This window comes from Anas acuta, chromosome 7, assembly GCF_963932015.1.
Source record: "Anas acuta chromosome 7, bAnaAcu1.1, whole genome shotgun sequence".
NCBI lineage: Eukaryota > Metazoa > Chordata > Aves > Anseriformes > Anatidae > Anas > Anas acuta.
The window spans coordinates 16,258,911-16,285,455 of NC_088985.1; the positions used below are offsets into that span (position 1 = coordinate 16,258,911).

General features: G+C 43.6%; 1 protein-coding gene across 7 annotated transcripts in view; it reads right to left on the bottom strand.

The window, feature by feature from the left end:
• The window catches only part of KAT6B (lysine acetyltransferase 6B), a 111,508-nt gene extending 88,148 nt beyond the window's left edge, over positions 1-23,360 (bottom strand). For 3 of the 7 annotated variants that reach the window (XM_068687766.1, XM_068687765.1, XM_068687759.1), the window contains exons 1-2: positions 21,521-21,662; positions 15,510-16,404 (exon numbers count right to left, since the gene is read on the bottom strand). In XM_068687766.1, the coding sequence (XP_068543867.1) occupies positions 15,510-16,130 (621 nt within the window). In that variant the 5' untranslated portion in view covers positions 16,131-16,404; positions 21,521-21,662. Of the gene's footprint in view, positions 1-15,509; positions 16,405-19,367; positions 19,486-20,059; positions 20,511-21,314; positions 21,469-21,520; positions 21,663-22,739; positions 22,937-23,125 lie in introns of those variants that run through there. The other 4 variants (XM_068687762.1, XM_068687764.1, XM_068687761.1 and 1 more) reach the window with 4 other exon arrangements.
• Positions 23,361-26,545: the final 3,185 nt, after the last annotated feature.

Sequence of the window (26,545 nt, forward strand, 5' to 3'; positions counted from 1 at the left end):
TGCATGTCCAGCCGTGTCAGATGCCATCCTAGACTAACAGGAATAGAACAGGTCCTGTTTGAATCTCAGTTAGTGACCAGCTTGCTAAGTCCTCCTAGGAGAACCTGGAATGTCTCGTCTTGGAAATCCTTGGACCCTAACAGCTTGAAATAGCAACATTTCAAGACAGCGATGAACAATTCAGGAAAGATTTCTCATGGATATTTGAAATTAAATACTGAGATGTTTTCATATACTGCAAAACTTATCTCCAAGAACAAGTAGGTGGGCAAAAATAAGCGTCGACTTGTTTAGCATAAGAGGTCTGAAATTCTGACAGCCAAGAAGCACTTCCTTGTTGGGCCTCAGGTGTCACAAATGGTCTTCACTGAATCAAAGGAGAAAGCAGGAGTGGAAAGGAAAGACAACATTTGACTGCCTTCGGCCATGCTGTGCTGTACCGCATATCCGTACGAAAGGCTAAGCCATGAGGAAAGCATGCTTTACAAACCCAACCCTTGGTATGCTGCACTACATGTGCACAGAAGACAACTCTCACAGAAAGGTAGCATTCCCCCAACCCCTCACTTCTACCCTTAGTATAAGCCACAGACACAAGACTCTACAGCAACAGAAAACTCTTTTCATGGTTTCTTGGCATCATGCTGTGAATTTACAAGGACAACAACTTGCATAATACATCTTTTTGTAATGGAATTGTAGGGCTTTGTGGATATTGTTTTCACATCGGGCATATTCATGATGGCTTAGAATTTCAGACACTTGGAAGTATTTTCTTTTGCATCACTTGGACAAACAAAAAACGAGTAAAAAAGCTGCTTCCTGTGAGGAGGTAAAAGGCTCTGCCTTTTAGTTATTGCTCTCTTAACAGCTGTCCATTGTCACAGTGACAGCTGCAAAGGAAAACCTGCTAGCACTCAGGACATTTTCCTCCAGCGTATTTTATAAAGGATAACACACTAACCAAACGTCTCCATAAGTTTTCACAGGCAGGTCCCCATCAATACTGATGACAGCTGAAGAGATAAATAGACAGACATCTATCTACAGATATCACTAGTTGAAGCATCATTAAATTGAGTTTATATAATCCATGGGGAAAGGGAAGAGAGAAAAGGCAAGGTTCCACCTCAAGACCTGCACACTGCACTTCAGTTTGATTTCTCATTCCCATTTTACACCGCTAGATACCTCAGGTTCCCACCTTAAATAAATAAAAGAAAGGTGATGCTGCAGGTCACTACGGATCTTGCACACAAAAACCTGCATTGACCAATTTTGGATGGTAAACAGAAAAAACGATGGTACTACAGGAAGAGCTTCCGCATTATAACTCCCAATTGAGTAGCCTGATTTATGCTCCATTAGGAAAGTACCATCTTTTTATTATTATTTTAATATTATATTTAATACCTACAATATTATTTAATACCTAGGGAGAAATCCATCCATCCTCAAATAGAACATCTGCATGACACCCTAACTATCTTCTCCTGAATCAGAATTAAGCATTAGGCTCAAAAAACTGCCTCCACCGCATTCACTTGGTCTTTGCATTCTACTCTGATGGATTAATGATTTAACTGTTGTAACTCACAATCAAAGAAAGATAATTTTAATCCAGCTATGAAAGCCTGAGCTCTTGAGCTCACACATGTTCCCTGTGTGCCGTTCTAAAGCTTCACCTGTGCTACTGCCCCTGCAGACCCGGCAGGGCACCCTGCTGCACAAAGTTCCCCGGGCCAGGAAGGCTACGCAGTGCCCTAAGGCAGCATTCTCTCAGGACACGGATACACTGCAGTCAGGGCCTTGAGCTGGCTCCTCTCTAAGCTGTGCACACTGACAGTGGAAGGCGAGCAGAAGGGTGAAAGAAGATTTTAAGTTCCAGGTTTCCCATTTCCTCAGATTATTTTCAGCTAACTATTCAATTATTTAATATGGCAAAAGAACCTAATTAAGGTCTACGACATGACCTGAACTATGCTGTGTTCTATACCCCAACAGTGAATGCAGATCATGGTTGGCTTTTTCCCTCCCCTAATTAGAAGGGGTGAAACTACAAAATCCAAGTTAACCTCAGCTAAGGTCCCCTCCTGGGAGGGGTTCATCAGCAGCTGTACAACAAAATAAAATACTGCCCAGTTGAAGTTTCTGAACTGGTCCCACACAGACCAGAGAATTAAATCTGCTGAGTCCTGCCTACTGCTTGGGCTCTTGGTGTTAGTGACTACCTGTTAGCACCCTGGAGAAGCCTCCAAACTTACCATAGAAGGAAGGAAACAGGATACTGTTATCACCAACACAGATAACACAGAATTACAGTCTGGTTTCTAACTGATAATTTGGGCAAAAAAAGAACCCCAAGTGTTCAGCCAAATTGTACATAGCATGAACAGGTTTCATATAAATTATACATTACTGCTCCTCACTTTCACAAAAGGACACATCTTAATCCACCATGGAAGTGTCTAAGAAGTATTTATTACAGCTTTTCCCCTCAAGCTTCCCACTGATAAGGCTAAACAAACACTAACAAGCTCAAAAGAGAAGTCTGTAGTATATTTCTACTAAATTAGCAGAAAGAATATTTTGTCCGGAAAAAAAAAAAAAAGAAAAAAAAACGCTACGATTTGGTATTATTTTCATTTAGCAGGTTATCTGTTCTAGATTATGTTACTCCTTGAAAAGCTGGAAATGTACTTGGAACCTCACAGCTAGGAAACAAAGCCAGGCACAGCACCAACACCAAACCTCTGCCGCCTGTGGCAACATCCGTGTAGGGAGCTGATGCTGACAACACATGTAAGCTGTGTCCAATACATCTGTGATGGGATTTAATAGGTCTAAGAAAAATATTTTTGGAGACCAAGTATTAGCTGTTTTGTGAATACAAGTCAAGCCTACATCAAAACAGACTCCACAGATTTTGTACAACTTAGTTTCAACAGAAGCAGCCCAACAATACTTCTTGAAATTGTACAGAAGGCAGGCAGCAACTTACTGGGAGAGCTCTGATCAGCACACATGATTTGGGTCGAAGGTCCCATTAAAGTCTGACCCATTAAAACCTCATATACTTGACAAAGAAGACACTTTCAAGAACAAAGTCAGGGGAATCTGAGCCCGGTCTCACAAGCACCTTTTCCTGTAAGGTGCATTCGGTGGCGTTCTCAACACAGCCCGTTTAACCCCAGCCCTCTTCTCTTCAGCTCTTACCCTGAAGACAAGATGTTGGAATACCAAACACAGTGACATCCAATCTACACTTTGCTTAGGACCCCCAAGACAAAATACCTTCCAGATCCTTACAGAACACAATTTTCTTGGATAACCACTGATATGAGGACTTGAACTTTTTTTTGAAGCTCTGTAAAACTGTCCTACAATCCACATCGGTTCTTGATTTCTGTAATCCAAGTCATTTTAGTTCTACCTGGGAATGCCCCAGTCCTACCTCACCCAAAAATTATTCTAGAAAGTATTTTATTTGATTCTTGGAAAGTCTTCAATAAAAGCAATCTATTTGAAAACTTAGTTCTGCGTAGTTCTCAAAAAGACAAGTTTACAAGCAAGTTTTAACACGACACTGAACTACCACCTTTAAACACACACATCCAATAAAACAAGTGTACTCAAGTGTAATCCAAAACAGATAAACAGATTTATTTATGAACTTCATAATAGGCAGATTGCTTAAACTGTCCTTGAGGCCAGTCTCATCAATAAACTAGGAACTAGTTTAAACTGATATTTGACACATGAGATAGTGTCAAATATAAAGACAAAAAAAATTAATAATGCAAGAAGCAGGAAGAAACAAGTGCCTTTGCTTTGTATTGCTTTAAGAAGAGGCAGGGGGAGAGAAGTAGGAGGGAGGGGAAAGACAAAATCAAAAGCTAACAGCTCTCTGCCATCTCTCTTCCTGACCTATTTCTAAAGCTTTAAAATATCATTGAGCACATGGTGACAAAATTTGAAAACAGTTTTTTCATAATGTTTATGATTGCTCTGATTATTAAAATACTGAAGACAGTATCAAAAAAATCTTAAGAGTGGTCCAATGCTCAGTACCTGGCACTAGACTGAACAGCCTTTAGCATAATCTTTGTATTCACCAAACCCAGAATTCAACAACAGCAGAGCAGCTGCTCAGTGCCTGGTCTGCAGAATTCAATGAACGACAAAAGGTTACCTTAATTCAATGAGATAATCAGCACACATTTACCCACTACCAGGAGTTTTCCAACCATCTGCAAGGCGGCAGAGCTAACAGCCTATAAAACAACTGGTAGCATGCTGACAAGTCCTCACGTCCCTCATGTCAATAGAAATTTATCTCTTAGCAACAGCTAAAAAGAAGCTGAACTTACAGAAGTGCTCTAGAGGCATCACGAGCCAACAATTTCTTCGTAAGTGATTTTGATTGCCAGCGATCTCCAAACAGATGTCTGCTCTAATTGGTAAAATCTACTAAATATATACTTTAGAAATAAAAGTGAAGTTGTCATGGCTTAAGAAAGCAAAAAACAATGGGAGTCATAGCTATGCATGTAGAAGACAAAAGTTAACTTATTTAAAGCTGCTGGCCTTGCAATGGTATCAGTAACATGAAGTAAACAGAATGCTTGTGTTCTGCGGAGAGGAGAGATATTACTCTTAAGGCTGCTGCCGGAAATTGAAAGGTAATACACAAGTCAGCTAAAAACTAAGATAAGTATTTTTGAAAGGAAAAGACAAATAAAAGATTCAAGGTTAAAACCACTTTAGCCACTCTAACTATTTTAGGATTCCCCCACCTGCTACACCGGCATGAGAAGATGACTGTTGTTCTCATATTAAGCACACTAAGACATTTGTATCTTAACTAATTCTATGTCAAAAAAAAAAGTTTTAAGGCATCATGCTTTAGAAGTAAAGTCCATACAACACAAAAAAAAAAAAAAGGAAACGAACCACTTCTTTCAGCAAAGCCCACTTGCTATACCAAAATACAGGGCAATTTAGAATGTTACTACCCCACAGATCAGCAAAGCGAAAACGCTTACTCTCAGCTGTCTGTTACTTTAGCAGCTCTACCCCCAGAAACTGAATCTTTCAGAGGTCTCTTCAAAATACATCCAAACACAGCACTAAGCAAGAAACAATATAACCCATTAAGATTCAGTTTCACATTTGCAGACTGTAGGCAGTTCTGTTTGGAGCTCCATGAAGAAGACTGAATATGGCATGGTCACACCACGAAGCCCTAACACCCGACTCCTTTTCCCCATTAAGAAGAACAGAGCTGCCAGCTGCCAAATACATTTTCCTCAAATACAGTCAACTGTAACAGGTTTATTAACAAAATGAGGTAAATTTTTTTTATGTCCCATCTAAGCCTAGAAGTTATCTGTCCTCAGTAACAGGTTGAAGCTGCCCATCAAACATGTTGGAAGTGTTACTTCAGAAGGCAGAGTTATCGATGAGAAAGGAACCAAACCAACTCCCATACAGCCCTTTCCCACCATTCAGATTTTCAAAGGTATAAAATTCCATCTTGCCAGCCCTGGGCAGAACAGCAGCATCAGTCATTTCCATAAGTGTGCAGACAAACCTAAGGTACAGTCTTGAATTCAGAGGTGTATGGGAAGCTGGACACATGGGAAGACTTCTCCAGTGGTTTATTATTTTAAGTAAGATGTTCCTACCATCTCCCATGTTCCTATCTAGAAAGACTTCCGAAACTCTCTACTGAAAGAGTTGAAAACATGCCCCCAAGACAAGCAGCTACTCATCTGTTGTTAAATAAAACACACACAAGCATTAAGGTAAAATAACTGCCCATCTTCACATGAACTGGGAGGGCAAAGCCCAGAACAGAACTCATGTTTATCAGATGCTCTTCAATGGATGTCAAGCAGGAGGATTAACCTAAGTCAGGATTTCTCTTAAGAGCTATCGTGTTGCATGTTCTATCCAGTGTAAAACATTTGACTTTTAATCAAAAGACAGTGACATTAAACGCAGACAGCAAGAGGAGGAATTACTGGCCTACAATGGAAACTGTCACCTTCAAAAATGTCTTAGTTGAAAATTTGCTTTAGAAACATGTAGAAGCATTGAGAAAACGGAAGTACCAGCAATTTCCTCCTCCTCAAGATGCACGGCTGACAAGCACAGAGTGACCCAGCATGAAGAATCCTTTCAAATGGCCACAGAAGAACAAGTCCCTGGTTTCTAAGCCAGCGTGCACGCGAATCCTTGCTCGTGCAGTTAAACATATGCACTCACCCGCACAGGAACAGACCGCTCCACATGCGCGCAGCACATGCTGCTATCTAACTTGACAATCAAACCTGATGACTGGCTTTCTTTACTCTCTTCTTGGCTGACTTATCTACAGCTTTCAGAACTTTAGAAAGCGTGTGTAGCATCTATACGAAAGCTTGTTTTGCTAAATCAGCAGAACGTGTTGCCAAGCATGTCAAAATAAATAGGAATTATTTTTACTATGCAGTTTTCCACTATTAAAGCAGAATTCTTTGTAAAATAGTACTAACAATTTTTCTGTGCAATTCTGTTTTCATAATGGGATGAAGATGGAAAGGAAGAGAGCTGGACGCTTCAAAACACAACAGAAATTACTAGGTCAAAAAAAATGCCTTACTTAAGTAAAACCCCGCTGTGTACTACATTAGCTTCCATGTGGCTATCTACTATCTGACTGGTATTTAGACGCTTACTTTTAAACAGTATGCCATCCTCTTCTTCACCTATGACCTTATTAACCCAACTCCTACAGCAGGTTTATTCGTCTTTACAGGACAAAACAGGAGCAACAAAGTAGGAAATCACAGCTGAGTGTATTTTCAAATTTGGAACAGACGTCAGGGATAGCTCCAGTAGCCTTTGTAAGCAACGAACTTGTTCAACTAATTACTAAATTCAGTTACTAAAAGAGATTATTTTGGTCTTGAGAATTTCTTTAGGCTTATCAAGCACTGCCTTTTTCCATCACCTTTTAACTATGTATTTGTAATAACTGCTTGGCTAACTACTGTTCATTATCCATAAATCCTAAATGCTCTGGAGAAGCAGCATTATTACAGACACACTCAAGTTATATCATACTGCTCTAAAATTCTGGGCCAGTACATTACAGCAATACTCATTTCAACTGCAAGTCTGATTTTAAGAAAGAATATTGAGGAAGGTGGAGGAAATAAAAAACACTAATTTGATCCTAGATTCCATTACCAAGAAGTTGCAAACAGAGGCCCTTAAAGGAACTTCAACCCAGAAGGGCCTCAGTGGCAGTGATACCTGGTGCTCTGAATCAGCAATCCAGTATCCACATTTCTAAGGAAGAAAGTGGTTGCAAAGCACTGCCATACACCTCCACTCAGCTGCTGCTAAGCCACACTAGGACAATTCAGGAATTTATTTATATATAATACCAAAAAAAAAGCCTGCTAATCCTATCAAGCAAGTGAACCTGGCAGGACCGAAGGCTGCATCCCATCTCACAGGGAAGAGCCAGCTTACAAACCTTGAGGGACAGAGAGCATACACAGACTATTTTAAGGTATCAGTGCACCTTACTCTGATCTACTTCTGCAACATCCCACAAGGTGTCTCCTCATGGGAGAAAAGCCTCACTGACCTACACCAGACCTCTGAGCTGTTCTAAACTGATTGTTTACAAGCGAGAGGGAAAAAAGCACATATTTAAGACCCATTAAACACAGTAACAGTATTTCAGAAGAGCTGACCTGCATTTTGCAAGTAAAGTTGGCTTGTCACTGCCTAAATTCAAGTGTAAAAACACACCCTACAGCAACTCTACTTTAATTCTTATTTTCTTTTCCTACATGGTGAAGTGCTGTACTCCTAGAAGTTCTGTTTTAACCTTGTTACTTTTATACACACCTAACCAGACTATCTATATGAAATGATCCACAGCCGACACCAGCATCCATACTGACGCATTAACAGAACAAATCCAAATTCAGAATTTCCTACTGCATCATCAGCTGCATGCACTTTCTAGTCCCTTTCACTTCACAGAACCAGAAATGTGAAGTGTGTTGTCCAACCCTCCCTTCTCCAAAGTTTGTAAGCTTAACTCAGTGGGAACTGCAATTTTAAGTCACTTACTTAACACAAGGACCACTCCCAAAAGCAAGTTTCAAAAGTCAGATGCCTAATACAGGACTGTGAGTGCTGCCTAGGCTCATGAATTTTGGAAGCAGAAAATTAATTTGAAAATTACTTACTTTCACTGTATCTAGCCACTTGAATACTTGAGAATTGCACCAAAAGCTCACATTCCTTCTAGCAATTTAGTGGAGTTAACAGATGTCAATAGCAGCACCATTGCCACCTCACAGTCTATTAGTAAGGTTTTCACGTCAAAAATTTTCCTGCTGAGCTTTTAAGTTTTCGGGCTAAGTTATTTAAGCACACTAGACCATTTAATCAAGTTACAGTCATGTTTATCATCCCCTACGTTTATCATTTCCCTAATTGCCAAAACAAGGAAGCCATTTAGCAAGACAATATAGTCTACATGACAACAGAATGTCATGGTACCCCATTAGCATCCAGAGGAAATCCTTCTAGCTAAAAGATTAGTTAGCCTCTTATCAGGTAGACACCAGTGACAGCATGAGATCCGTCAGCCCCGTGGCGCCTGATTTGAAGCACTTGGTCCTCAAAATTCCACAGCTGTGATCTGAGCCCCAGGAGTGCTGATCCCGTACACAGAAGGACGTAACCTGTCCCTGCTTTGTGCCATGAAGTCCTAGTGTCCTGGCCGAAAGAGGACCCAACAATCAAAAGGAAATGTGCATCTATCTTTAAACCAAGGAAAACACAGTCCTGGATAAACAGAAGGGAGTTGCCTTCCAAAAGAAGACGCTATCAGGACCATAAATGGGCTCAAATGTTGGGAAAAAAATGCTTTTACACCATTTCAGTAATTCTTCTTTTAACAGAAGTTCATAATTCTTTAAAAAAAATAAAATAAAAACTACTCTTGCCATTTCCAACTATCAAACTGAAGAATAATTGATTAATTACCACTTGATATATATCCAGAGAAATTTCTTAGAAATTATATAAATATATACACACACACAGCTTATATACATAAAATCTGTCAAGAAATGCCAGACTACCAGGACTGCAAATTTCCAATATTTTTCATCACCTGTTTTACAACCAAGTTCCCGCAACATGAGGAAATTACTCACTGCATTCCAACTGCCACAGAATAAAGACCCAAGAGTCAGCACGCAGTATTATTGAACACAGAAGAGGAGAGGCACTTAAGATAGTTGAGAATAAAACACTGAGAAAATATCCAAGGTAGGTGGATATTTTCCAACATACTCCTCAAGTCTAAATCAGACTCATCAGCCATTTGTATATTCTACAAGAAACCCTGTGAAAGGAGATGAAAAGTAAAACCTCTAGTTTGAGGATCCAGTGTCACTCCCAGCTGAGACAGGAGAGTTTGCGGAAGAGAGGAATGATGAACGACCACAAACAGAACTGCAGAACCACACAGGTTTTCTTTAATTCATTGCTGTCTGTTTCAATCCAAGACTCTCACTGCAGTACATCACATCAAGTAATTGAAGAGAAACTACCACGGGAATCAAATTTTAACAGTCCTTAGGATTAAACAACTTACAATATAAGGCTTGGAACTGCTCCTCGCAGTAAACAAGAACAATGAGCAGTACACCATGTGAAACTACGTTCCTCAACTAAACATTGAGTTCGGGGAAAAAAGGATGAATAGTGTCTTCCCCAGTAGTTGGGTAAGAAACTGCCACCAGATGACCTGTGTGCTAAGCTGGAAGCCAGCCCCTTAGTGTCACCACAAAGATACATCCCAACCTAACTCTGCAAACAGCTGTTTGGAATTCTTATCCCACCATACAGTTCAAGAAGAACTATACAAGCACTTCCCTTGGTTTGATCCAAAGTTGCTGTATCTTAAAAAAAAAAAAAAAATACATATATATACACACACACTTTAGAAGACCATTATTGATTTACAGTGATATAAGCTGCTTCTCCAGGATAGCCATGACAAGACTTCCATTTTAGTTTTAAATGCTCAAGAGATTGAGTAAAGGATTCTCCAACTTGTGCTAAACTCCAGAATCTGAAGTGTGAATAGGACCCATTCTTAAGTGTTCACTTGGCTTCTGCAAGTAAGGATTTGGTACTTTTGGTATCCCAAACTACAGAGACAACAGCACCTAGCAATCATCCTAGAACTTCAAGGACAAGAGCCAAAGGCACTTCTTCTTCCATGAAATTAAGGTGGATACCTTTTAAGTGGAAACAGTGAGATGCACAAACATGAGTTAGTGCTTGTCAAATGACAGCAGTGTTGCAGCAACTAACAACAAATAACATGGCCTTTTGTCACCATGAAGATGTTGCAAGGGCAGAAACACAGGTTGTCTCTGAAGACAACATCCTCCTCAGCTATAGCACTGCAGTCTCTTGTAGAATTTTACCTTCCTGAATGTTGGTACTCAAAATTATCCTGAGGAACACAGACTCCATCTAAAGCTACAGCCAAAGCTAAGCAGTAGAAATATTCCTGTATGTGTATATCAGTCAGATCCATTGTGTAGCACTTCCTTTCTGCCTAACTTTTCAGTTTCTGCTCAGTGGAAAGCCTAGAGGCCAGAGGGAACAAGGTAGAACAAGCAAAGAAACCCCAGCCAGCAGTTGCTTGCCTAGCCACATAAAGGCAGGAAACTGAAGAGCAGAGCAGGGAGGAGCCTGGATGCCAAAAAAGCTCCTCTATAGATTGGACCTTTGCCTAAAAGACAGAAGGAGGAACACCCAGTGTCTGCACTGGCACAAGCTGCATACCAGAAAACTGAAATTCAACCTATGCCAAGTTACAGTTTGAAAAGCTAAATGTACCTAGGCCAGTGAAAACAAAATTAGATAGGAGTTCAGAGTATTAAAAAAAAAAAAAAAAGTTTGTTTTTGTTTTTGCATGAAGGTCAGCTTAGAAATACAAACTGCAAGTGAAGGAAGGGGGGGGAGGAGGGTAAGAAAAAAAAAAGTCATGCCAAGAATCAAATGGAAACAATTACTAATGCAGTTGTTCAGCTGTTTAAGGGAGTGTTCAGGACAACCTAGAAAATGCTGCATGCATCAGATTAGCAGCAGTTGCACTGCCTCTTTTGAAGGATCCTTTAGGTAGCAGCTGTACAGAACACAGCAGGGATGTTGCCACTGAGATAGACTACACATTCCCACTGTTCTCTGACAACATTAAATAAGTGGCCACTACCTCATCTTTTAAAGCCTTTTTTTAATTTTAAATTATGTTTAAAAGTAAGAAATTAAAGCCCTGTCTACAGACTACAAATGTCTGCTTCCTCAGGTTTACATCTACTCAGCATCCGTGCTCAGGAGATGACCACCTCTTAAGACCCAGGAGGTTTCACCCAGCTCGCGAGCAGCAGAGCCTTCCCAGCGCTCCTCCAAGCACCCAGGAGAACAAGAAACATGGCGTGCGAACAGCAGGGGCTGCTCCACAACTGACTCCACTGAAGATAAAATTCACCACCCATTTAAGAACATGAACCAGAACTTTTGCTGCTGCATTTCCAGACCTGTATTTTAGTGTGTCAGAGGCTTATCCAAAAGCTAGGTACCACAAAGCATATTCTAATTCATTTCCCCCTCTGTTCTCACCCCTTCCTACTGCGCTCTCAACTTTTACACTGCATGTTCCAATTAACATACTTCCACAGCCCTTTCCTGAAGATGCTGCATGAGAGAAGGTGTGAAGCATGGGAGAGATGCTATCTATGCAAGATACTCTGAACATAAGGAGGAGCACACAGAGCAGTTAAATTGTTGAAACTAACTATGCACTGCACTACAGCAAAGTACACAAGATCAAAATACCAAGCAACAAGTTCTCTTTTTCTGCTTTCCTGTATGCATTGTTTTTTGTTTGTTTCATTTTTGTTTATTTACAGGAAAGGAGAAACCTTTGAAGCCCTCAACCTAAAGGGTATCATGCTGTTTTCAGCTTGCCTTTGTTGTTATGAAGAGCCCACCTCTGGCTGGAGGCTAGGCTGTTCCTTAACACAAACTTCACGCTTTAAAATAAGCAGCTACTCAAGAGCTTTGATTCACCTTACCCATCTACATCAAGCAAGAGGCTCTCTTAATGTAACCACCAGAATATTCAAGGTAACTGTGGCATCTTTTTTGATCTTTATGCTACTCATTACATTTCCCAGAATGAACTGCCCAGAGGCCATACAGCCGATGAGTTAGCCACTTCCCAATGCAACCTGTCCTTCTTATAAGCCCTGTGCTTGCATCTCTTCAAGAAGTGAAAAAGCAACCCGCACAGACAGGAGGGAATGGAAAGGGGTGGAGGAACAGAGAACTGAAACAGCTGTACTGTGTGCTTCTGCTTCCTGTAACAGCGAGCCGACACACCTTTGCCCAAACCCAGTAGTCAAGATAACACTTGAAAGAAATACTGTTTCTAAACAAATCCTTCATTCCAGGCCAATGGCAACAGGACGAAACATGGTGATACAAGCTAATGCTGCTGTAACTAACTGCAGCTCCTTCCATTTGCACTGAACCAAGACATCCACTCGCGCTGGATCACCCACTCAGCGAGGAGGCAAGAAAAGCAGCGCGGTATCATCACCCAGAGGAAAATTTAGCACCTCCCGCTCCCTGTTCCACATACGTGCTTCATCTCACACAAAACACCCAACACCCCCGGCATACAGTCATGGCTCCAGCTCCACAAAACTAACTTTTTTTTAAACAGTGGCACTGTAATACAGCAGTACCATCTCCTCCGTGTACTAGGCACGTTAATGGCTCGGAGGGGGAAGGAAGGGGTGCATCTGTGCGAAAAGCCACCAGCACATCCCCCCGCCTGCCCCTCAAACACTGCTGGTTCACCTCATACACAGGAAGAAAGGATCAGAGTTGGCACGTGGTACTGCAAGTGTGAAAGTTCAGGTTGCCAAAGAGGGAGCTCTGAAAAGATGCAGACTTGTAATGCAATATATCTTTACCTCTCATCTTGATGAGATGTTAATTTCTTTTTTTTTTTTTTAAACTTGTGTATAGTTAAGAAGCTTCAACAGTTATATGTCTATGCAGTTTTCTACAACCCCTCCTGTTCTTTCTTCTCCTCAAGGTAAGTTGACAGAAAATACACTTGAGCTTCACCTCTAGTCTTTGCAAAAGAAAAAAAAAGGCCACCCCAAAAGCTCATGTGTGCACTCAGCTTTTGCTGGAGCTAACTACATAAACAGTCAAACAAAGAAGCTTTAAAACACACTCATCTCTTTCAAGCCCAGCCATTCATTTGAGATGCCAATTGATTACTCAATTTTTGACAATAAAATATAACCACGGCATATAACCAGTACTGCCACCTAAACTCTTCCAATTAAAATGGCCAAGTAGTTTTCCTGCAGCATTGCTCTGCTCATTCATACATAACCATTAACATCAAATGAACACGCAGTCACATCCCAATAACAAGCCTGCTTATAGAATTAGTTGCAGAACCGTCCCTTCTTTAGTGTTTTTAAAGCCACATAGCCATGGGGATCAGGAAACACCCTGTGTTTGAACAAAGTCTACATGCATTTGCCCAGTAACCTGGGCCACAACTAGTACAGCTGAGCAGAGCACGAGAGGATGTGCACTGCACGGATGCACAACTACTGCTTTGCCAACCTCACGTCAGAAGTATTTTTATGTCGGGAAGAAGTGTATGTCGAACAGTTTTTAAACACGCAAGTCACACTGCTAATTTTGAGGCACCCAAATCAAAAGCTTTTTTCTTGCCAACGCAGTTGCTAGATAACAGATTTGTTTGGCTAACTTCTGAAAGACAGATTTATCCCTGTACCAGCATTTTAGTACGGCAATGACGGCTTTTTCAGCACTGTGACCCAACTAACATTTCTAGCAATGGATGCCAGTCCCAGTGCGTAGCCTACCACAGAAGTTTTTTTTATTTAACCAGAATTCACATGAAGCATCACAGCATTGAACTGTTGTGATAGCTCTGTACTTCAGACTTCACATTTTTCATGCCAATGCAATACCAGAATTACAGAAGACACTCTGAAAGTATTTATACAATAGGAAGCTTTATCACTACAAATAATTAAATTCTTACAGTGTATGGCTACAGAAGTAATTGCACAGTAAGCAAACCTTCTAAGTTCACATTCTGATTATTGAGCATGACTCTCCATGCATCCTTCAAACAGCCACAAAGTCCAACTTGACAGGAATATACAAAAATTCACATGTAAGACCAACCATATTTAGAGAAATTCACAAAAGTCAGCCTCCAAGTACCAACATTCCTTGTGTCACCTCTGGCAGTTCCATGAACAACTCTTTGAAGTTTGACTCACTATTTTTTTTCTTTTTAAAGCAAGCACTCTCTTCTCTATGCCCTTTAGTGCCTTAAGATCAGCTGAAAGAAAAAGATGAGTAAAAATCATCTTAAAAAAAAACCAAACAACAGTCTAGTATCTAGAAATAGATGCTAATGGCATCTCTACAATAACAAAGTTGTCTGGCATATCCCATGCCAAAAAAGAACTGTCTCCAACTTTACCATTATGAAGTTTAAAAAAAAAAACACAGATTCCATTTTATATAACCCAACTGAAGTACAAGTTGCTTCCTTCCAAGCACACTGAAAACTCGAAATATGTTTCACCACACTAAATCAGGAACAATCAAAGAATACCTACAGACATGTCTTGGATGCTAGCCTTTTGTAAACAAAACACCAACTGACATCCCCCAAACGTTTTCCCTCAAGGCTTCAACGCTGTGAGTAACTAACCTGAAACGAAGGTCCAAATAATCAAAAAAAAAAAAAGCACACATCTAACAAGTCCAAGGAAAATGAAGATAGGAAGAGGATTCTCAAGTTTACCCCTATTTGTCACTCTGACAGCACTTATATTCCTAGAATATTTACATTGGCTCCAGTTCCTATTGCTATTAACTACAGTTTTAAAGCTAAGTGAACTATCTACATACACATACCTTAAAAAAAACAAAACACTAAGTATCTTAAATATCACAAGTTCCACTGGTAGTACTTCTCCTAGTGTTAGAACCACAAGAAAAATCATGTCCACGCATGAAGTGAAGGTAGGAATGCCACAACCAAACCAGATAGCAGCTATCAGCATCAGTCCACCAGACAAGACAGAACAACTTCACACTCAGAAAAGAGCAAACAGCTGTACTCCTCCCTGCTGCTGTTTACCCACTGAAAAGCCAAAAAACAAACTACCCAACACAGAACAGCAGGGAACTAAGTAAACGTGCCTTATCAGACCTGAACCTGCACGGATTTTCAGCATGCACCTTTGCTTACATGCATTTAAAAGGCTAAATAAAGAACAAGACAGATCGTTACTTTTGCATTACTACATTTGCTTTCATTTTTTCAGCCTTACCTGGTCTTTTTCATGGGGTAGAAGGCTGACAGGTGGAAGAGAAGCTGGGAAAGCACTGGGGTATTTTGGAGGTCCTTTGCTTTCCAAACCACCATAATTCACTCTATACTGAGGTCCATCCTTCAGTAATCTCCCATTGTTCACAGCACGTTTGGCCCCCAGACGCAATCTCTGCTGAAAGGCAGGATTGTTGAAAATGTTTGCTAGGTCATTTTGACTTCTCAGATACTTCTCGATGTTTTTCAGGGAGGAGCCATTTGGTTCTTGAAGCCCTTCGATTGCTCTTCTCAACAGTTTATTCCAATCCACATTACGAAGCTCGTTACAAGCTCCTCTAGATCCCTTAACAGATTTAGGAATAGTGCCAGGCTTAACAGCTGAAAACCGTCCAGGATTATCTGGGTCCTTGTAGGATGCAAGGCCTTTGTTGGTAACTTTAAGAATAGAACCATCTTGAACACTAAGTTCCAGCTGTTCCGAAACAGTCTTCTTATCTAATCCATGGGAAGCACAAACAGCGTGACATATTCTCTCTTCAGATGGCCGTTGCTTTTGCTTTTTAACTTTTTGTATAGCTTCAAGAATCCACTCAGTATAAAGTGGGTTGGCAAGTTTTACCATGGTTGACCAGTAATGGTTTCCAGCCAAGGGTTACCCATAGAGGTTCCTCCTTATCCTTTTAGGAAATTTTTCAGAGGTTGCTCACACCTCAAAGACAAATCAAGGGATTCCACACACTGCTTGGATGCATCTCAAGAAAACCCATCCTGAAGAGTCAGAGAAGACAGGGAAGCATCTGCTGGCTGAAACTTCCAACTACTTGACCAATATGGACAGGCAGGAAGGATTCATTCATGGTGATACTCGTACATCCTTACAAAACATTTGTTTCAACCTTTAAAAAGAAAAAGGAGAAGGCAGGGGAGATTACAGTTAATGCCAGAGTAACAAGCAGAACACAATCCGACATTTATTCATAGTGTACATACTGCAGTATGCAAAAGATCTCTGAGAAGTTATCTGAAGCATTGGATAATTGCCTCCCCACATCAAAGAGGTCATCAGAAAATCCTTACATTTCCCATAGCATTCAATGGGTTTAGTTCTCCTGAATTCCATCACCCCAGCACTTAGCCTACTACTGACTTGTCAGGCAGCTTCCATCCAGCCAAACATCTGAAAATATGCTCAAAAACACGAACTGCCTACAAATTGTTCTTAGACACACTGGAGTAAGAGAACGACTGCATGTGTGGATTATACCTGTACAGTAAAAGCCCCTTAACTGATGGAAGTTATGAACCACAGCCATTTCTGTGCGCTGCCTTGTAAGCACTATGCCCTATTTTGATTACACAACGGAGAAGAATCAATACTCCAGAATCAGAACGGTGTTACTGGTATTACATCTTTCATTAATACCCAGCTATCCTATAATGCAGAAAGTAATTACAAAGGCACATCTCATTCCAAGGTGTGCAGTTAACAGGCACCTATTTTTGAGAAAGGCTCTCAGGAACATAAATTAGAACAAAGTCACAGGACACGTTTTCACATAAATACACAGTCAGCATGAGAACACATAAGGAGGTCATATCGACAAAACATGTTGCAGTGATTCAGCTCCAAGAACAATTTTTTTTTTTACTTATTATTGAATATATTCCTCTAACAGAAAATTCAGAGGCTACAAAAACTTCTTTAAGAAATCTGAAAGAACATCTTGATGAGGAATTTATTTCTTCTGCAACACATTCATTTTTATAAAATGGAAAAAAAAAATTAAAACAGTGGTCATCTAATGACTAAATATATTTAACAGCTTTTTTTGGCTGTGAAATGTTAGTGACAACTTTTGAACACATGAACAGAGCTGTACGATTACTATAAATCAAAGTCAAATAGATACAAAAAGAGAGAAATCTTCATTCTCAGTAAGCGTGCTGTCTCATAAAATAGAAGATTCACCAGTTTCTCAGCAAAATCCAAAGATGAAGTAATCTGAAACTACATTTCTCAAGCCAAGGCAATCAGCCTACAACGAGCAGAAATATCTGTGATTACGTAAGTCTTGGCCCTCATTTATATTCATTTATTCAAGTCACCTTGCATTTCAATCATGTTTAAAACTTGAGTAAATTATGAATAGGAAAAAAAATGAATTGATACAGTAATCTTTTGTTTTTTAACTTGTTCAAAAGAATTCTCTGTAACTGTGAAGAGAACAATTACCTAAAAAAAAAGGCTTTTGGTTTCCTATACCTGCTCTCCTCTGCACCCCCCTCAAAAGTCTCTTTAAATATAAGGTACAAGATAATGTTTCACATATTATTACACCTACACAACAGAATTCGTAACAAAAGAACAGTTGGTAATTGGGGAATGTGAAACTCTTCTATACCCAAATAGTAAAAATATTAATCAATTCATTTAATTAATTTCACATTCTTAATGTTCAACTGAAGCATAAGCACTTTCAGACTCAAATATACAAGTTCAACTGACTGCCGGAACGAAGACACACTCCTGATAACAACACAGGGCCTGAACATTTAAGGGGCTCTCATACTGAACCCTGCCACACAGGCTGGATGATGTTTCTTGTTTCCAGTCTGTACTCACACAAGTTAGCTATTGAGAACATACAGCATCAGTAGTAACACAGTAACTTGATCTCTAAACAGGCATTTTAACTTAATCCTCCCTGGACAGCAGTGTTCAGATTCACCATTTTCGCGTGATTCCAAAGCAACACTGTAGCCGCAAACTACAAAAAAAGTATAGGTAATACAAGTTTCCAAGGTATGATGAATCCTTTGAACCCTCTCACAACTCTGAGAACAATAACACGACAAACAAAGCAGAAGCCTACCCATAGGGGAGACTGGCACAAATAGGTTTATGCTTGGCCCTAAGCTTTGGAAGGCCCTTCTAGCTGCATATAAACAACGTGTCAGTTTCCTAGAAAGCCGGCTCCACGTTACAAAGTTCCTTAATTCGGCTGCTCTATGAGTCCTCATCAAGATGGTCAGTACTCAATCCAACGCTGGAAGCTGCGTTTGCTGAGTCAGACATACTTCCCTCATTTTTCACCCTCCTGCAGCACTGTTATATTGAATTTCATACAAGCAACCACATCACTTCCATTAAATTCCAGAACACACAGTGCAGGTCTGTTCCAGGCGCCCGGACACCGATGCGCATTTTGGTATAAATGCCGCAACTTGTGGGTTACAGGAATTTTTATTGGCCAGTGACTGTGGCAAAAGGTGAGCATAAGCCTGTAGCTTCATGTAGAGCCTGCTGCTCAGTACAGGAATTTCACAGCAATACACATTCAGAACTACATTTTTCCTTATTTACTTTAAATTCCCCACGTGTAACACAACCTCCTGCATGCTAGCGCCTACTAAATCAACACTAGTTGAGTGTATCAGCAGGAGCATCGAGTTGCCAACATGGGGCGGGATATTCCAAGAGAAAAGTCAAGACATTTTCAGTTCACACCTTCCAGCAGAATCTAAGTTTGTTCAGCTTTAGGAAGCGCTGTAAAGCTAACCTGATCCCATTTCGGAGTTGTTTTACCCCTACCAGGAGTTTCAGTTGTTCTGCCACTTAGATCGCAGACATACGCAAAGTGCAGCAGCCTGACCTCCACAACCCATACGGCACAGTCTGCCATACATAAATCTCAGCGTAACCTCCTCATAGTAAACATCTCTGCCAGCAAACATCTTTGCCAGCAACATAATCCAGCTCAGTGACCCGGGAGCTCTACGTTAAAGAGGCCTTTCATAAATCAGGTCCTGCTCGGGCAGCTATTGATCCAAGATTAACAACATATAGATCTATACGTACCCATTCACTCGCTCCACAAGCTGCTTCAGAAATGAGCTTTACAAATTGAACGTAAAAAGGCATGGGGAGCTTCCAAATGAAGTTCAGGTTTCTAAGTTCAGGATTTATTCCACCAAAGCTGCCAACAAAGGTCACACCTCATTTAATACTTAAATAAATAAAAAAAAAAAAGGTGATGTTTACCCAGAGATTTTTGAGGAAATACCGATTTTTAAGAGTGATTATAAGTTAACAGCAGGCACTCATTTCTATTTATTAATTTTCCTCATCTTGTAATTAAATAATCTTTAATCAAGCCCTCAACAGCACCCATCCAATGACAGATGAGGTGGTTCCCCAGACTCGTACATACACAGGACCACTTTCAAGTCTTACACCAAGAATCGTGAAGCTCTATGCTATGTCATATTCCAGCTTCTATACTACACGATATCTTATTTTGAAAGTGGTAACAGTGCATAAAGTTCTGATCATGTTATAATATCTATCAAGTCTGTTAAGAAGTCTGCTACCGAAAAGCTGCAGAACATAAGCATTGGTACGGGGGGCACAATACGTTACTTTTAAAATGAGAGAAGCCATCTCTAGTCAGGGTTTGTCCTTCAACTTAAGTCATAAAGAATCAGATAAATACCAAGAAGTTGCTAAGTTGCAGCTTGGGATTTAGACTGAAAGCAAATATAAAAACTTACAGCTACTGTACAGCTGGTTCTAATTAAAGAACGCATTGACTGAATCTGTCATTCTTAGGTGTCATCAGTAATCCTATAATCCTGTAATGAGGTCTTTTTTAGGCTGAACTGGTATCTGGAACTATTTCAGAGTGATCCACGTTTTAAAAGCAAGCTGCCTAGTCAGAGAGAATAAAAAAAAAAAACACTAATAACAACAACAAAAATCTGTTACCCACTCCCAAACAGAACTAAGCCAGTTACTACACAAGTAACCAAAAAGCATTTTATTAAATACTGTCTGACGTCTTTTTCAGACAAATCCATATAAAATACAATTCCGTTGTCTTAAATGCAAATGCAGGTAAACGCTTTCAAACTGAGGTTAACGCTGCTACCAGAGAAAGAAATAAAAAGGAGAGGGGAGGAAAAACAAACAAAAAAAAGAACAGCAACTCGTGCAACCTGCTGGTGACCTGTGAAGCACAATTTCCTTCTGCTTCCTCCTACCTGCTCCGCACAGACCAAGGAGAAGCAGCAGCAGCAGGCCAGCTCTCTGCTGCAGCATCAGGGTCAGGTAAGGATTGCAGCAGAGGAGAAGGAAGAAGAGGAGCCTGCCATTGCATTCAGGGAGCTCTTTGCCATGTTTCTCTCCTCCGAGCCATTACTACAAACGCTGCGGCTCACCAGCTCTGCCCTCCCACCCCAGCCTCAATTAGCGATGCGAGAAGAGGCAAGACACTCGCTTCAGCATCGCGACTCGCTGTCACCTACACAGAGACGGGGAGGCAGGAGACACGGCCAAGGGCTGGCAGCACATGACACTGAGCGCTCCCCACCTCCCGCAGCCAGACCCCGCGCCACAGGACGCGCAGCGGGGCATGGGCACAGGGGAAGGGGCTGAAACTTGCCCGGGCGCTACGCGCAGCCCTCGCACTAAGTTCAGCGCTGCCCCAGGAGCGCTGCGGGGAGCGCGAGCAGCGCACGGGCACCCGGAGCGGCCGCACGCCGGGACCGCCCCGCCAGCCCCGCACCTGCCGGGACCCCGCTCCCCCCCCGCACCTCCCCAGCGCTGCCCCCCAACGGGGCCGGGGAGCTCCCGGGGGCAGCGGGACGGAGCCGAGCCCGGGGCCAGGCGGCGCCGCTGCGGGGCTGTGTCCCCGCTCCGCAGCCCGCCCCCAGCGGCCGCCCTGCCCCGGGCTCTCCCCCCGCAGCTCCCCGCGCCCCGGGGCAGCGCCCGCAGGCCGGGCCGGGCCCCCCCGGCGCCGCCACTCACCTCGGCGGGACCGCGGCGGCGGCGGCGGGGGCGGGGGAGGAGCCTGCTCGGGGCGCCGCAGCGGCTCCCCCTGCTGCCGGCTGCCCGGACCCTGCCGCCCGCCGCCCGCTCCCCCCGCGGCCGGGCCGCGCCGAGGCGGCCGCGCTGCCCCCCCCGCCCCCGCGGGCCGCTCCTCCCCCCGGCCGCCGCGCCCGGCCGCGCCTCACCTAGGCCGCCATTTTGTTTCGCCCCGTTGTGCCTGACGCGCGGCCGACATGACACTGAGCGCAGCCCAATGGAGGCTCATTAAAACCTCACCTCCCCGCCGCGCCCCGCCCACCGGCGCCCGCCATTGGGCCGCGCCGCGCACGCCGCGCCGCGAGCATAGGCGGCGGGGAGACGTCAATCCAGCGGCATCGTCCCGCCCAGCAACCAACCCGGCTCCCCCATTGGAGGGCGGCACGCGTCAATCAGCGGGCGCGCCCCTTCCCTCCACGCGCCGCCCCGCCCCCTCCCCAGAAAGGGCGGTGCCGGAGGCCGCCATTGGCTGTCGGCGCCGCCACACAGCCGCCCGGCCCCGCCTCCCCGCTGGGCCTCGCTCGCCAGCGATTGGCCGGCGGCCGCGGGCGGAGGAGGGACCTGCCGCGAGCCCGCCCTCCCGTTGGCTGGCGCCGCCGTCCGTCTGGCTCCCCTCCCCCACCCGCCGCCGCCCCACCCGCTCGCGCCGCTGAAGTTAGTTCGGGAGCGAGGCGCCGGCGGCGGCCGCCGCGAGCAGCCGGGCGCGGGGCGTGCGGGCGGGCGCGCTACACACACACACACACACACACACACACAGGCACGGCCCTCGATGCTCAGAGTCACGCGCGCGCCGCGGGGGCCGCCGGCCGCGCGGGCGGGCGGGAGCGGCGTGCGCGCAGCGGCAGCAGCCCGAGGTGCCTGGCGCTGGCAGCCGCTCATCGCGCACACGCACGCCCCGCGCCGCCGAGGGAAGGGAAGGGAGGGGAGGGGAGGTGGGGAGGGGGGAAACGGGGACGGCGACAATGACTGCCGGCTGCACGCAGGTCCCTGCGAGTTTCGCCATGCGAGGCGGGGGGCTGCTCTGTCAGCCCGCCCGGGCAGCGGGCAGCACAGCCCCGGCCCCCCCCGCCCACCCCAGGCAGCCCAGCCACAGCCTCCTGCCGCCGCTCCCCCTCCCCTGCCCAACGCAGAGCGTTGCAAGGCATTTACCCAGCGCGAGTGTCTGCAAACACGTGCAGCAGCCTCCAATGCAAAGGGGGAAAAAAAAAGAAAAAAAAAAAAAAAGTGCCCAGCCTGGTGACAAGCCCCCTGCGCTGCGAGAGGGGAGGGAGAGGGGGTGCTGATGGTAAATCGCAGCCTGTCACCCGGCACAACGAGCCCCACCGCATGCTCCCTGCTGTCCCCCGCGCCAACTCCGGGCAGTCTGACCTCGGGTGCCGGTGTCCCCCCTCTGCTCGCAGTGACCTCCTTTCTCTGCCCGTCTGTGTTTCTGCAGCAGCGGTTCCTGCGGAATGTGCTGCCCCTGAAACGCGATCGCGGCTCCTCTCTCTCTCTCTCGCTCGCTCCTTCTCTGTCTCTCGCTCGCTCGCTCTCTCTCCTGGCTGCGAGCGGAGCCAGGAACACAACAACAACACAGCCTCCCCCCACCCCCTTCCCCAAACACACACACACGGAGGGGACCCAGCCAGGAGAGCCAGACGAGCCGGGGAGGGGGTGGAGGGAATCCCCAGCCAGCGGATTGATTGCACCAGTTACCTTCCCTGAGCCCCTTCGCGAGAGGGGGGGGAAAAAGAAGATGAATACAGAGAGAATACCTTGTCTCCCCTCCTCCTCCTCCTCCTCCTCCTCCTCCGCGGGGCTCCTCTTCTCCCTCCAAAACACTACAAGGTGGACGGGCAGATCAGACGCAAGCCATCGGCTCGCGGCGGGGGAGGGGGGGCCGCACGAACAATTAGCCTTAATTTCAGAAATTAAACCAGAAACCCAGCCCGCACCTCCAGCCTCCCCGGCGCTGAGCGGCCGCAGATTGCGAGGACTGGTGCTAAGACACAGGACCTGATAACAGCTAATTGAAAGGTTAATCTACATAGGCTGTGACAGAAGAGGTCCCTCCCCACTTTTTTTATCTGCTGCTGGCAAGTGGGAAATTGAGCTCCCCCCACCTTTCTCCCTCAAAAAAAAAAAAAAAAAATAAAAAATAGGAGAGGGAGAGAAGGGGGGGGGGGGAAGGCAATAAAGTTTGGGGGGAGGCGCGGCCCCGCGGCGGCGGCGGCCGCTGGGGGCTGAGGGACGGGGCGGGAAGGCGGCCTGAGGGGACGCGGCAGCCCGGGGGGCCCCGGCGCAGGGCTCGGGGTGCTGAGGGGCTTTCGGCCACCCTGGGGGAGTTGAAATGTCCCTGATGGAGCACCAACGCTGGCAGATCCTTCCTCGAGGGCCTGGGTGATTCCTCGGTAAGAAGGGAGAGGGTTGTGTCAGGGGAACCGTAGGTAGGCTGTGGGATGAAAGGAAGGTGGACGATTTACAGATGTCCTCCCATCGAGGCTGCTGCAATGAGGTGTTATGAGGAAGATATTTTAAAGGACAAGGTGGTGAAGCAGACGGACTTAAACTAGTTTCAGCCTTGTCTTCTTGCCACCTTGAGCCACGCTGCCAAAGGCCATGAAACATGTCGAAGCCTAAAATACCCAAGACGTTTTTCCCAGTTACTGTTAGCAAATACCACTTCTCACTGGCCTCTGGGGTGACAAAATACCATAGGGTGCGGTACCCACCAAGAGAGGTAAAGGTGGTCCTACCTACCCGGGCATCAACTCAACTAATCACCAGCTAGGTGCTAGGGGTGCTCCCCATCCTCCAAACCCAAACCATGACCCATCCCAGGAGTCCCCAAGGCATCCTTCTCCATGTGTTGTGGGTGACGGGCTGCATTTGGGTGGCTGTCCACAAAGTTCTGTAAAATTAGTATGTTGGTCCTGAAGAAGAAAATATAGAGCTAAAGGAATTTATTTATTTATTCTGAATCCACACACAGAGGAAAAAAAAATTCCCCTTTTAAAGTGGATGGAAAGTGACCTTCTACAATAAATCAAGGTCTTTCCTAGGTCATGTATTGCACGTACACCAGTAAGAGAACAAAGTTTCCATAATAATAGATTAAGTATTTTGGTTTAGTGCAACTTTTTCAGTCAGTTGCTGCAAATACTGTGTGAGGAAGCTCCTTGGTGATGTTTCACAGCACTGTAAAATTGAATGACCTACTTACAGCAATCACCAGGTGAAAATGTTATTCCGGCGTACGTCTATGATACCATACCTGTTGACTGAAGATTTAGTCTTTTAATGGCCAGAAGCAGTCTTTTAAATATACAGCAGGAAACTGAAATGTGCAGTGACCTAATATTTATTGGAGAATCCTTCAAGGTTCATGTATTATGCAGACTTGGCTGTGATTGAAAATAGTTTTAAAATTATTGGAAACAATATAAATCATTACAGCACAATTTGCAGCAACACTATTCTGAATGTTGTGTCAACATTTCCATTATAGACTTATTTTTTTCCGGGAAATTTACAACTTGGTTAGTGGTAAAAGAAAAATAATCTCTTGAAACTGAAACTTGGCATGGCACATCCCGGTTCAGGAAACAAAACACTGGAGAAAACTTGACAATCTGTTTGGCCATTTTTAAATTATGAGTGTGCTGAAGGCATAAGAATAGCACAGAGAAAAATCATAAAAGTCTCTGTTTTAAATATGTTCATTCTTTCTTCTTAATTCCTTTCTGTAAAAATAAACTTTATAGGACAATATATCCTATGTTATAGGTGTTGTGTTCCAGATTTTAACATATTCAAGAATCTTTTGTTTGAAGAGAAACTCCTGTGGATCTTAACATTTACAGGTGTACCTAATACTATGAAAAATGGTGAAGTTAAGCATATGAACATGAGCACATCTTTATGGATGCATCATCCTCCAATCAACTTAGATCTGTTACCACTGTCAATTTTACTATTTTCCCAAAATAATGATTTCAAAAGAATTGCATCATACGAATTTAGAGCAGTTCAATGTGATAAACAAGTACAACTCTGAAACAATACATGTTACCCAGGCAAGCCATGCATGCCAGAAAAACTTTGGGTCTAACCAAGAATGTCTAATAAATTGGGTGCATTGTGGTTTGTGATCTAGACAAGAAGTTTTTCAGTTTTAAATAAAAAATGTTTTGTATTTACTCTCCCATATACACTATGAAACTAATGAGGTACAATGGTTGTTAATGCCCCAGAGCAGTAAGAGGTCTCTATACACCTACACGTCAAATATACGTTACAAATCTGCTAAAAAGTTGTCCTTGATACTAAAAAATATAGCCTCTAAAATCAGACACCCTCACCTGCTTTTAGTAAGAAGTTGTATGGCCCAGATCACTCTGTTATGTTTATTTCCTTGCCTTAATTGCAGCGTAAATATCCTTATTTTTTTCCGTATGGAAAAGTATATTTGATTGCACATCTGCATTGTAGTATATGTAGTAACCATATCCTTACTTTCAACTGTCCTTAGGATTATTCCAAAAATGCATGTACAGTTGCTATTTTTGGATCACAAACAAGAGAAAGGAAGAAGTTAAGGAATGAGCATGGTCTGAGTTAAATTCAATTCTCAAAAACTCTCAAAAATCAAATTCTATATCAAAATCTATCTATTGATATATATATATCTATAGCAGTGGTGTAAGACAAGATGGAGGCTTAGATGAAGGCCAGCCATATGCAGGTCAAATTCATTGCTATAAAATAAAGAATGCTAAACCAGAGTTTGAACACTTGTTTGAAATCAGCAAGAACATTCTTTTGCCTTAAATTGCTGCCGTATATGAAGATTTGCCTGTGAGGGCTTCAATCGCTGGTAGAGTTTCATTACAATCAGTGAGGTTGTAACATGTTTAGAAACAATTACATAGTTGTCTGTTTTGGTGTAGTGACAGTTCCTTATATATCTTTTAAGATGCTATAGGGTGAAGCCTTGACCTCCATCAATGTTAGTGGAAAATCCTCTGACTTTACTAGAGACAGGATGTTTTGTATTATTATAGTACATATCCACATATGGGAGTACAGTCACCTGGAAATTGCCTTCCCTGGCTTAGGCTGTGGAGAGAAGTGACCTGTGGGAGAAAAGTCATCCTAGGAGTGCAGTGAGCATCATCCCTGCCTCTATAGTCACC